We start from the raw sequence: 13,471 nt of genomic DNA on the forward strand, positions 1-13,471 counted from the left end.
TTTTGTTCATTATCCTTTATGATGTTGTCGTGATTGAGCCTGAGTATTGCATCAACTACGCTTTGTTACCAAGATCCTGCAAAGGAATGTAAGCACTAAATTGAATCTAGAGGATCTCTTGTAAAAACTGGAACTGATCGCTGTGAGGTCCGTGATTTCTTTATAAAGGACACTACTGATCATCTAAGTGACCGCAAAAAATAGAGGTGAGTGGATTTAAACCGCGGATTAGATAGCAGGGCGACGGTGAAATGCAAGCAGCTAGGAGTATTAACTACCGCACCTACGTCACGATATTTTGTTGTATTTTCTCCGGTAGCGCTAGCTTTGTATAATATAGAAAAGTACGAGGATGGTCGTGGAGGGAGAAAACTGACACAAATATATCATGGATGACAAATTAACTTTAAAGTATCTTTCATCTCCGACGTTTGAACAGATATATGATTGAAAACTAGGGTGATTGACTCGAAAAATAAAAAGTATTTACTGACTAAGTGCCGATGGTAATGTCATCAGCACCGAGAGTAACAACTCTTTTTTTCTCTTTCACGCGTAATTATGCATTTGTACCTTCAATACAGAAGAGTGAATTAACAGATTGAATAGATGGCTGGAATTGTAATCTTTTCTTGTAGTGGACTAATTTTCAGACATTGTTAGTGAAATTGAAAATCCCTCGGTATACTATTGTGTGTTCCTTTTTTTATCGAACAACGTTTGAGTACGACAGTGAATGTTCTAAATGAGCATATTAAAGATAATTATTCCGAGCCTTATCAGACATCACGTTCTCCTAAACTCCAGTTGCTGGTTATTTGAACAAAACCATTGTTTAAAGAGCTCGCGCTCTAAACTATCTTAAACTTTGCCGAATCTCCTCTCTGAATGATTCATTTTTGTGAACATTGTCAGGGAGGCAGAGAGCAGTGGAAGGACATTTATTTAATGTAATTAAAGCAAACCTCTTTTAGAGAACATATACGGCCCACTGCTTGCATAAAACCGCGGTTTGGTTTAGACCTCGTTTAAATAATCGGCCCTAAGAGTTTCGAAAACAAAACTACGCCTGAGGGAAAACTGAGGCTAAAAATAGAGCATTGGTCCTAAGATCCGGAAAGTAGACGGGCGAATGACAAAACCGGTGAAAAATGCGTTTCAAGATCGTATGGAAAAAATTACTAATCCGAAAAAGACGTTGAGTGCTAATTGGTGAGGAGCGAAAACTGGAAATGGTTTAGTCACGATGGCGTCATTGAGACTGTCGGCAATATCATGTGAGAATAAAATAAAGTCCATACTGACAGTCAAATCAAAAGCCCTTAAAACCACAATGACCACTCAAAATACCTAACTGCAAGCAAACTCAATATCAAAACTGTCTAAAAATTACAATATTTTGCGATTTGAGAATTAAGAGGCTGTCCGCCTAAGAACGGATAAGGCAAATTTCGGACCTTCACCGATTTCCCTAATTTTTGCTGTAAAAGTCGAGACTTGTATCCCATGAACAAATATAGCGTTTATTTTGAACCAGTCTGGTTTTTTCACTAATTACGAGATATTTTTCAAGGTGACCTCAAAGGCACCCAGTTTCCCCCCGGACCTCCATAATATAGCTACAAAAGTCGATCGCTGCTGTAGCCGTATTTTCAATTCTAACGAGCTTTCTATTTTATATGTCTAAGAACAACCTTTTGCTATTACGTTAACGGTAAAATAATCACACTGTATATATTTTTCACTGAGTTACAAATTTTTCAAAATACTTACCTCGAGCACTGAAATTTGTGATGCGTGAGGTACATGTGGTTGAAAGCTATTTTCTCTTATGTGGGACCTAATCTCGAGTCAAATCTATTACAGCCTATAAGCACTTACACCTAATAAGTAAATTACGGAATAGAACTTTTGGGCACTCTTCATGGCGCGCCGCAGAGAGCTTTGCGAATTTAACAAATATTCGCCATTTTGATCGAAACCAAAGATAACGCGATCCGCACATGAATCCGATTTCTAAGCCCTAACGGCCTAAAACTGCTTGAAGATAAAGTAGCAACTCCTTAATGAAGTATCAAATCGATAGAAATATTGTTTTGTCCGTTTTACATGGCATGGAGGAAATGTTTCAGAATAATCTTTCCCTGTAGTCATATGCAAATTAGCTGTATGCGTTCCTTGTTTTTCGACACACGCGTCCAAAATAGTTTCCGAAGCTATATTTGACCATGCAAACAATAGTTTCTGTAGAAGTGGAAACGTTACTGTTGTATCCCCTTTGGACTTGAGAAACTTACTTAATGTTCAAGAGCGCTAGCCTTTGTTTTCAGTTATCAACGACGTGCCAACGGAATTTATTGTTGAAAAAGTTGTTCATTTCACTCGTGTTTATTATTGTGGCCAATTTGCCAGATTTGACCATTTCTTCCAGCTATTTGCTAAAGTTTTCCTTTTAAGTGGTTAGCAAGTTTTTCATCATCCTTTGTAGAATGGCATCACAGTTGGTTTGTTAGCCTAATGGTAAGAGCGCTGAACCGGCGGTGTTGCTAAAGTCAAGGGTTCGAATTACGTTCAAGCATGAATTTTTCAGGTTTATTTTCGCAAATTAAAAGTTTCGTCTATAATTGCGATGAACTTCTTCTCGTTCCGCAGTTCCAATATACTGTATTCATATATTCATCATTTCAAAACGGTATTTGTTGAAGAGGTGAAATTTACATGTTTACTTTTTCAACGTGACTGAGTCAGTTACGCCTGGTCACGCAACATCTAGTTTCAGAGGTTTGTCTCGTCGTTGAACCAAACGCGAATCCCGAAGATATGCAATATGATTGAGTCATCGAGAGTAGGAGAATCCTGCCGGGAGAAATTGAAAAATAATACAAATGATCGAAACTGGCATTTTAATAAACTCCTGCAAAATTCACATATCATTAATTTCTCGAAATTAAGAAAATCACAAACCTATATTTACGCGTAAATGCTATTAACATCTCCCACGGTCAGGGTAGTATTTTTTTTTACTTTCTTTTTTCTCTTTTAATTCTTGCGAGTTAAGAACATCGCCACAAACTTAATAACGACAAATTTTGAGAGATTTTCGCGAATTTTCTCAGAATTGAGTACGTTAATTCGCTGAGTACAACTGTTTATCAGGTTACTTTGAGGCTGTGCCTATTGTTCTAAAACAAACTCGCTCCACAGGCACCATCATTTGTTTTCCTGGGCTATGCAGCTTCTGATATAGTTTAATTAAAGCATTGGCATTCCTGTATAAATGACATCAGTTGCTCAATAAGGTCTTTTTTCCTGTCTCTCGATTTAAATGGTACTTCAAAAAACGAGATTTCTTTGAGCATCGCTACCTTAAAAAGACTAAGCTTATTCTCCTTTGCGCACTCACACAGATTAAAGGCATCGTAGGACAGAGGGTGCTGCGGCTTTAGTTCATTAAGGATGTGTTCCATCAGCCGTTGTCGTTCAGCTTCCTCTTCCTATAAGGACAGTTCCTTCGGATTTTGCTCGATTTCTGAGGGTGTTCGTTGCCTTTTTCTGTTTGCTGAAAGGCGAGAGAAAAACCCCTACACTTGGCTCTTGGTAAGCCACTCGTCTCGGTCAAACAACCTATTATTCTGCTCGTCTCTTGCCTTTCGCATATCATTTGAAACCTGCAGAGGGTCAGCTTTTAGCCCTGATTGTTCGCCTTGATCAAAATTTGCTGTTAAATAATTCTTAACTTTGCAACTGAATCTAGTGGATCCTGCGCGTGGCTTGGGTAGGGCCCAGCCCATACTGACAGTGTTTACTGGAGGCATTGAGTCACGTACAACCTGGTGGGTACTAGTTTCGTACTGTAGTTCGTCAGTGATGCTGACTGATGTCGTAAACCTCTCTGCCCAATCTCTACGGAGTTTATCATATACTGTTTCTGACAGCCTTTCATCCTTCACACAATGGTCCCCTACGTTCAAATGTAAATCGAGCTCTGAAAACGTTTGGAAACTCTTCACGCATCCAGGCTCCGAATATTCAAACATGTCCATCTTTGAATCGTCCAAATCATCGTCTTCATTTTAACCCTCTGCTCCAGGAACTGTGTATTCATATACACGTGCATTGTGAAAAGAGAAGAACTCCTTACTTACAACGAGAGCGGTGTCCCCTTGGTCATCTGAAACTAGCTGGTGGTAAGAAATCTCCTTGCCACGCCCTATTCCGTACGACCTCCGCGCACGTATACTTTTTTCCCCAAACTGGATGTTGTGTAGCTTGCTAAAACAATCTATCTTGTTTACTTCTAAGGTTCTCTTAAACTCGTCAACTTCACATATGCACGCAGATGTACCTCTCACTGGTCTCTCAGAGAGCGCCTTTCTCATGTCTCCCACTGTTAGAATGTCGTGTCCTTCGTTGCAGAAACATCGGATGCATGTTTTCATTGGGCACAGGATACGATCACACAATCCTTGCCATACTGTGACTCTGAAAAGTCATACCGTAAGACTTCAATACCTGCTCGCTGACCGATAAAAGAAGCTGTTAGGAAAACGAGCCCTGTTGCGTCTTGCTGGAAAAAAAAAACATCTCTTGCTACTGAAGAGAGGTTAAGGAAATATTATTGGTAAGATCTTCGATGTCCACTTCTCTGTGGTTGATGATAACTGAATTAGTTGGCGATAAGAGTGCAAAACAAACACTGCTGTTTTACTTAATCAGCGCTTCGTGGGAGATGAAAATGGCCATAAACTCAAAAAATACCTTGCGTTAGAAGTGTGGAATAATATGCTCTTCAGTTAAAAGAGACAGCTCTTTGTGTTTAAGAACATCGAAGAAAAAAAATTTTTATGGACACAATTTTAAATAATGCTAATTTGCATAATTTATTAACTATAAACACAGGTCTTTCCTCTTTATAACACCAATTTTTTCAACTTAACGGCGAAAAAGTCGCATGATATGTATTTTTCAATATAAAAATCCGCTCTTCAGTTTTATTTTATGATTTGTAACAAGTTCTCAGATCCCAAATTTACCTGTTAGCCGGATCGCGTTATCTTTGATTTTGATCAAAATGGTGAATATTTGTGAAATTTGCAAAGCTCTGTGCGGCGCGCCATGAAGAGTGCCCAAAAGTTTTATTCCATAATTTACTTATTAGGTATAAGTGCTTATAGGCTGTAATAGATTTGACTCTAGATCAGGTCCCACATAAGAGAAAATAGCTTTCAACCACATGTACCTCACGCATCACAAATTTCAGTGCTCGAGGTAAGTATTTTGAAAAATTTGTAACTCAGTGAAAAATATAAACAGTGTAATCATTTGACCGTTAACGTAGTAGCAGAGGGTTGATCTTAGACATATAAAATAGAAAGCTTTTTAGAGTTGAAAATACGGCTTCAGCAGCGATCGACTTTTGTAGCTAAATTATGGAGGTCGGGGGGGGAAACTGGGTGCCTTTGAGGTCACCTTGAAAAATATCTCGTAAAAATGTAAAAACCGGACTGGTTCAAAATAAACGCAATATTTGTTCATGGGATAGAAGTATCGACTTTCACAGTAAAAATCAGGGAAATCGGTGAAGGTCCGAAATTTGCCTTATCCGTTCTTAGGTGGACAGCCTCTTAACATCTTAAACACTTTGAGCGGACTGACTTGTAAGGAAACCCGGCAGGTTTCTTTGCCTCATGTTTAATATACGTAAAAAAACGTCCGATAGCTTTCCAATCCTTTTGCACAGACTGACCAATAGGAGCTTGCCATAAGTTTATTTGGTCACAGTGTCTAAACACACACACAAAAAAACGCTGTATACAGTCAGGGTGATCTCAAAGTAGACATATGCACATTTGGTTCTGCTTAAAATATTCTAGCCAAGGATAAATCATGAAAGGGAAACTGTCATAAGACCTGCTTGGGTGATTCCACCCTACAAATCAACGAAATTAGAAGTAACTAGCCGAAACAGTTCCAATAAGTATAGTAAGCTGAAAACTGAGTAAATTTATGAAATTTCTCATGATTGTGAAAGCCACCTTTCACGCCGATTGGCATTTGTGTACAAGATCTTCGACAACTTTAGGAATTTTGCGCGTATCAAGAAAAGTGGCTCAAATCTGATAACAATAGGCTTTGTTAGACAGGTGAAAAATGACCCTACATGGCCATTTTTGAACAATGGCGCAACAGCTTCAGAACATACGAGGGATTTGTAGCTTCCGATTAGCATACGAGCGGGAAATTTAAACGCTCGGAAAGACTAGACTTTTGTTTAGAATTATGACGACTTTAGTTTAGAACTATGTCAGTTTCTGGAGAAAGATTTATACGGGGAGAGGTGGTCTGAATGAGACACATGACGTATTTTGAATTCTGTGTGCGTTGCCACATTAGCGGTCGATTTTTTTCCTGGGGTAGACCGTTGAGAGTTGACTCGATGAGACAAATTTACATACGTATGATGCACGATCCTCGCAGGAGGATCGTGCATCATACGTAACTAATACCGCAGTTCAAAATATAGGAACTTCATATATACATTGTATCAGAAAAATTTACGCTACCCACCTCCCCGAAGCGGCTAAATCAGCGTTTAATTTTCCCTTGGGGTACTCCGGTGACAATTTATCTGTCGTGTGCAAATATGCGCTACCTACTCTTCCAAAATAGCTAAATTGTGATGCCAAAAATTTTTTTCCGATTAGTCAAGAACTTTTTCTCGTCGCTTCGGCCAAAGTCCCTCAGCGCTACAAAGAACAAAAGGACTATTGTTTACTACTTAATGGGTGAATTTGAGCCGGAACAATCGACCATTTCTTGATACACGAATGTTTTTCTCCGCTGTTTCTAGAGTTTTTTCCCCCAATGAATTAATCGAGCTATTGTTTCCAACTTGGTCTGGTACTTATAGAAATCGATCAGATGCCAATGGTTTGTTAAGCCCCATACCAGTATAACTATATACTTTTTTAGCATGGTATTGTGCAGGTTAGATTCGGATTTTTATAAGGTGGTACTAGAATAATTGTCATTCATCATAAATTCTATTGGCTGAGAGAGCGCGCCCGATCGGAGTACAAAACATGAAACTGAGCTAGAGCTGTCACGCCAACTGCCAATTTGTACTATGTTCGACCACTTTACGGACTTCTCTTTCGCTTTCCTTTTTTGTTAATGGAAAGTGAAATTTCGGAACAAGTGAGTAGCAACAGATGAACCAGAAAAACATTTGTAAACAAGTCAAGCGCCGTAGGATTGAGGATTTTTGTCTCTGCTCACTTTAGTTTAGCTTCAACTAACATGACGCTATCGACTTTGGCGAACCAAGCAGTATACAGGACGCATGTCATAAATGAACACGTAAATGGCCTTCCTCCCCATAGTCTCTGTGGCTCAGTGGTAGAGGGAGCATCGGAGCGTGTGATCCAAAGATTCGAGGTTCAATTCCTCATAGGTCCCACGCTCGTGACAAGAGAAAATACAGCTTCAGTCTTGTTTAACTAATCAGATTGCTTGAGTTGAGCCATTCTGACAAGGATTCTTATGGGCTTATTAAAGCGTGCTTCGTTAGAGCATCTAGCATGTTGGAGACATTGTTTTTCGCTTTAGAAATAGAGATTAGAAAATTGACGGTAATTCATAGGGAATTGAACAAACTCTATGTTCTAAAACAAATAGAGAAGCCGTAACTATGCTCTGTCCTCTTTTAAAGCAAGCAGGAAACACTCACCTACGTCTCAAATGCGTGCGAGAGATAACGAAGGCTCTTTGGTGATTACTGGAACTTTGATATTGTTTCGCTTCTATGTATACACAACAACTAGAACTAATGCTGTTTTCTTTTTTTTTTATTAAATTATGCGATTCAAGGAAAATCCATTACTTGACTCGAGAATTCCGCGTTAAATTGCACTTGAAAATTCGCGCGATATCGGTTTTCGTGTGCAATTTAATGCGGAATTCTCTCGTCAAGTAATGAATTTTCCAATAATATCTTCCGATTGATGTTTGCGCCTCCATTTGCCACAGGCTCGTGTGTTTGTCCTTGGACATTTTCGAGGCTCACAGTTTTTTTTTTTCAGTTTTTATTTCTGAAACTATTCGCACCTCGGAACAAACCCGTTTACAGTAGTGGTTCTTAGATTCTCCATAGTTAGTAGAGGGTCCCTTCTACTAACTATGGATTCTCAAGTAATCTAGATAGAACAATTAAAATGAAATTGAATGAGTCAACACCATGCAAAAAGTTCTTTACATAAAATATATTTAAGTGTGGCATTGATTTTCAGGTGATAGAGTCGGAAAAATGTCTAACGTCAATCACACTCAACAATACCTACAGCCCCCAAAAGTAGATAAGACGATTAAGGAGGCTAGGCCACCAGGTGGTTACACAAGCTACAATACAGGTACATGTAACGCTCAAGGTCCAAAATTTTTTAATTATAGACCCACATTTTCCACGAAAAAAATATTTCCTTGTAAGAGATGAACGAAAACGTATTATCTAATTTTGAAACCTAGGGTGATCATGAGTTCCAGTTCGGAATGATCCAGATTAGGATTTCTGATCTGTTTCGTTCCTTGGGTAAGAATCCGCTTTCTGATCATTGATCCATTGAATTCACTTTAGACACGGATTCATCGAATCTCTGATCCGAGTGGTCTGAAAAAAGATCATTAGATCACTGATCTGCTAACTTCCATCGGGCAAGGTATTCGAAATTAGTCACTCCGCATGGCGGTTTCTTCTCAGAGCATTACAGGTACATGATGTGTGAACTGCATATGAACTGAATATCTGTCACCCTTCCCCCACACCAGCCGGGGAAGCAAGGCTGGTTTAAGCCACGCCGGAACCTTGTCTCCTTTCAGGATTTAATTTCCACGGAGTCCTTTGCATAAGTGATATAACACATTTTCCGGGCTATATAATGTAATAAAGCCACACGGGATCGATATTAGGGGAAAACACTAGGAAAGCTTATAAAACACGAGCCAAAGGCAAGTGATTAACAAGCAGGGTTAACGCTCGAAACGTCAGCTTTGAAAATCGTAGTGGTGGCCAATTTACATTTGCAACCCAGTCAATAACACCAATATTACTATACTATCAAGTATCCAGCTAACTGCTGACTTGCCCCAACGTCGTATAAATTTTCCTGTAGCCGTTTGAAGAGTTGAATTTGAGACTGAAACAAAGCAAACCGTACAACAAACTGCGGTTCACATCCAAAATAGAGCAAGACAAAAAGATCATAACATCAGGCTCCTAAATGCTGATTCTGCAATTAGGATAAACTTATAGGTTTGGGTTTCGATCTTGACTCGTGATTTTATCATTTTTTTTTTCAAAAAAAAAAAAAAGAGTTGAAAGACGCCAGCCGAAAGAAAGCGTTAAGTGAGACGGAAGACAAGCTGACACACGAACAAGAGAAAGTAAAAGAGAAAGAGCAAGAACTCGATAAATTACCAAGTCAACTGAGTGACAATACACAACAGCTCGGAAATCTCCAACGACAGTCGCAAAAATCGAGGCTCTGTTGTTCACAAGAGTGCGAGCAACTGCAGAGCAAAAACCAGCACTTACACGACACAGGAGAGCTATCGAAGGCAGTGACACAGCAGCTCACAGATGTCCGAGAACAGTTACAGATTGAAAAAAGAGAAAGAACAGTTCTACAGGGTGAAATTTCCAAATTGCAGGGAAAACTAAAAGCGAAAGATCAGGAAATAGATGAACTGGAGCAAACTCTTAAAGCCGCACAGAAAGAGATAAATGAACTTCAAAGGGAAGAAAAGCCGGACTGGGTGATTCCACGTGATCAAATTCAGCTGACAGACTCATCGCTTGGCAAAGGTAGCTGGGGATTTGTTATCGAGGGCAGGTATTGTGGCTGTGCCGTAGCTGTGAAAAAAATGCATGACTTGATTCTATCTCCCCACAACATCAGTTTGTTTGAGAGAGAAATGAAAATTGCTTCAAGATGCCGTCATCCTTGCTTGTTGCAATTTATTGGAGCAACTAACGATTTTGATAGTCCTTTATTTGTAACAGAGCTTCTGGAAAAAAGTCTACGAGTGCTCTTGAATGAGCGCTCCCTTCGTCGAGATGAAATATTCGTTATTTCTTTAGATATCGCTCGAGCACTAAATTACCTTCACCAGAAAGAGCCCTCCCCCATCATTCACCGTGATATCAGCAGTGCGAATGTGTTACTTTGGCAACAGGGCAACCAATGGCGTGCCAAAGTGTCTGATTACGGTACGGCTAACTTTATAGAGCAGATCATGACAGCTAATCCTGGGGCTCTGATATACAGTGCACCTGAAGTATCTACCAAGAATCAAACAGATAAGGTAACTATATTTATGCAATTATGTTAGGTTTGTTATAACTAAATTCTAACCCCCCCACAGACGGTTATTTAGAGCTTTGGTAAGAACAAAATGGAATGTGATCATGAATGTTTTTTGGCGAACAACATTTATTTGGCAAGCAGGAGGATTATTTACCAGTTTACTGATATGAGATTCCACTCAAACTAAGAAAGAGCCGTTTTAACCGGCGGTAACCCGCCTATGTAGAGATAAACTGAAAGATTAGCAGTTAATGTTTCTGGAACCAATTAGGTCTTTTATATATAGTCGGTGGGTGTTGCTACGTTTTGCGCTCGATTCATAATCAACAATCTTCTTCTCTGATCTAATTTGATTGCCCAAGTGTGCACACGATTGAGCAATTGAGCCCAATTGAGCACACGATCGTCACGACGCATGCGCAAAATAAAAGCACAAGCGAAAAGCTTACATGTTTAGGGAGAGTAGGCTTTTCAGTTTGTCGACCTTTTTATCGTTTGTTATTGCGCTGGGAGTTTCGGCCATTGAACATATAAATTGAGCTCTCTTATCAGTGAAATACTTCAGAAACTGGAACTGCTACGATATCAAACTAGACATTAATACCCCATTTAAAGGATCGGAAGTAATTGTAATATCACTGAAGTACTGTAGGCTTGATCTCTTATCAAGGGATTAATTTTCTCTAACTATCAGATCGATGTGTACAGTTTTGGCGTTCTCCTCTGTGAGATGTGCATTCGAGAACTGCCAAATCCTCAAGCACGCACTCAACAAGTCATAAAGGTGACCTACAGTGAGCTCCGGCCTCTTATCAGGCAAAGTCTACACGATGATCCTAATTCAAGACCAAGTATGGAGATGATTATCGACCATCTCGAACAGGATGTTTAGGGTAGATGTCTCCTCTTAGATTTAGTAATGTTACAGTTACCGAATTTTTCTATTGTCGAATCCTTTTTCGATGATAGTCAAACGAGTTTTAAAAGAAAATGCCGAAATTGGCGGGAAACTGAGAAGAGAAAGATGGTATCTCTACTCAGCGAGAAAGCGATAAAAAGAATTTTTCACCATATACAATTGTGCTTTAAACCCCGGTTGTAAACCTTATCGATCTATACGCTCCTTCCCCCCCCCCCCACCCCCTAATTCCCTTTCATTAATAACAAGCTATAAGGCTCAGGGATAAACTTGTGATTTATCTCATGTTGCTCACAATTACTAAAAATATTGGACATCAGTAAAAATAGAAACAGAAAAATGGATCAAGATCCCATGATCAATTACTAAAAAATTGATCTTTTAATCCTCTAAAACACAATATATAGTTACTGGGTGGTGCACAAAGTGATTGTTAATCATAAAATGCATTTTCGAAAACTTACTCCAATCTAAAGATGGCAATCTATTGAAGAAAGTGCATTAATGACAATTAATTTAATTTAATTTAGGAGTTTGGTGTAAATCAGATTACACGAGGCCTTTAGCTTGTTCCAAGCTCCATCTCATTATGATGAAAGACCACGCTCGGCGAGGGACTTGTGTGCTGATATCTGAAGACAAATCCCACGGAAAGACCAGACGTGACAGAGATCATAAGTGAACTGCAGAAGTTATGATGAAACCCCAGCTTAGTCATTGGCTTTTTTATTAAATCTGTCCGAAATATGCTCGGTTTTTCAAAGTTCTTCAGGAGTTTGTTTTTGTGAGACTTGCGTTTATTGTACTTTATCTGTAATGGTAAAAAATTCAGGTAGAAGTACTATTCTCGGGCAATGTCTGTGTGGATTTATTTAGTAACGATATTTAGCAAATATGATACGAATTTATAGATGCTCTTTGTATTACGTCAGAAAGAAAAGCTTATCTTCAATATGTCTTTACTCAATAGAAGCTCTTTTGCCAACTCCAGGAGAACATTTCGGATGTAGAAAAAGTAAAAATTAACAACAAAACAAACCTAACAAGAAACAAATAAACAAACAACTACCCGGAAGAAAAAGAAAGGATATTCGTAATGTCACCACGGAGGTTAATTTCCTAAGATATCATCTTTGAATCTTTACTCTTGTGACAAGATGTAACTGAGAGATATTGCACTTAGAGTATTTTTTTAGTATTACATTTAGTACTTTTAATAGGGGTGTTTACTGTGGTATGTTTGCATAACAAAGTTATTACCAAGACACCCAATAACAAGTGTTTTTTCCTGAACACCCAAGCATGCGGTATGGTGCGTCACTCGCAAAACATTTAAAAAACACTGTATCGATAGTTATGCTATAGTAAACTGTGTAGGGGTGATTTGACTACCGCTCTTCTCCAGAAAGTGTTCACTATAAATTACGTTTTCAAAAAATTGGTTTATAGTAAGAGCCCTCTGGAAAGAATTTAGCAGTTGGGCTAGGATGTTCGTCTTTCCCCCCCTTTTATACATAGGGACCTGTTTTCAATATTGAAATATCTTAAGAATAACGTTTGAAATAGGTTCTTATTTAATAGTAATTAGGTGTTATGGTGATTCGCGCTTTCGATATGAAGCGTTAATATAGCTTTGAAGGTTACAGATGTATGGTGACCCGTTTATTTTTGTACTGGTTGCCAGAGGAAGCAAGTCAAACTAAAAAACAAATTCAGATTTTTTTTAAATATAGAATAACATTTGAGAGTTCAATGAATGTAACTTACAATTCGTATGGCATTCCATACATCTTATAGATCTTTACGTTATCTCTGGCTGACCGTTATTTTCAATATTGGATTCGTCGCGTCCTTAAATAAAAAGAGGGGTGGTCCCCAGACTCCCTGGGACAACGCTCTGGCGCCAAAACTATTAAACACTAAGTGCAAATCATATGGTTAGCATTACAATATAGCATCTTCTGGTGTGGATCATGAAATTTCGACCGGTGCTGCCAGTCTTCCTCAGGTGATTAGTGCGATTGTGATTGCTAAGTTGTCCAACATTGTGACATTCGAATTTCGATAATGTTTCCTTCAGCTCCAGTTTAAGTTTAAGTATAGTTTAATTCATTCGCCACAGGAATGGTAGGAGAAAGGAACAGAACTTTCGTTCCAAGTTACACCTAACCCCTTTTTTACCCACCCATCC

General features: G+C 38.9%; 1 protein-coding gene across 2 annotated transcripts; it reads left to right on the forward strand.

Annotated features, from left to right (window-relative positions):
• Positions 1–49: 49 nt before the first annotated feature.
• On the forward strand, positions 50–12,085 carry LOC111335248 (uncharacterized). Of its 2 annotated transcripts, none has more exons than XM_088755548.1 (5): positions 50–206; positions 8,289–8,408; positions 9,368–10,359; positions 11,056–11,254; positions 11,811–12,085. In XM_088755548.1, the coding sequence occupies exons 2-4, from the start codon at positions 8,306–8,308 to the stop codon at positions 11,251–11,253; spliced, it is 1,293 nt and encodes a 430-aa protein (XP_088611674.1). In that variant the 5' UTR covers positions 50–206; positions 8,289–8,305; the 3' UTR covers position 11,254; positions 11,811–12,085. The 2 variants fall into 2 exon arrangements, with proteins under 2 accessions (XP_088611674.1, XP_088611675.1); XM_088755549.1 differs by having other exon boundaries at positions 9,554–10,359.
• Positions 12,086–13,471: the final 1,386 nt, after the last annotated feature.

The sequence above is a fragment of the Stylophora pistillata genome, chromosome 3, assembly GCF_964205215.1.
Source record: "Stylophora pistillata chromosome 3, jaStyPist1.2, whole genome shotgun sequence".
Lineage (NCBI taxonomy): Eukaryota > Metazoa > Cnidaria > Anthozoa > Scleractinia > Pocilloporidae > Stylophora > Stylophora pistillata.

Bases quoted from the DNA above. Each gene is read 5' to 3' on its own strand.
- LOC111335248 (XM_088755548.1), top strand. From the start codon at position 8,306: ATGTCTAACGTCAATCACACTCAACAATACCTACAGCCCCCAAAAGTA. The intron at 8,409-9,367 runs GTACATGTAACG...AAAAAAAAAAAG, and splicing joins TTACACAAGCTACAATACAG to AGTTGAAAGACGCCAGCCGA. The intron at 10,360-11,055 runs GTAACTATATTT...TCTAACTATCAG, and splicing joins CCAAGAATCAAACAGATAAG to ATCGATGTGTACAGTTTTGG.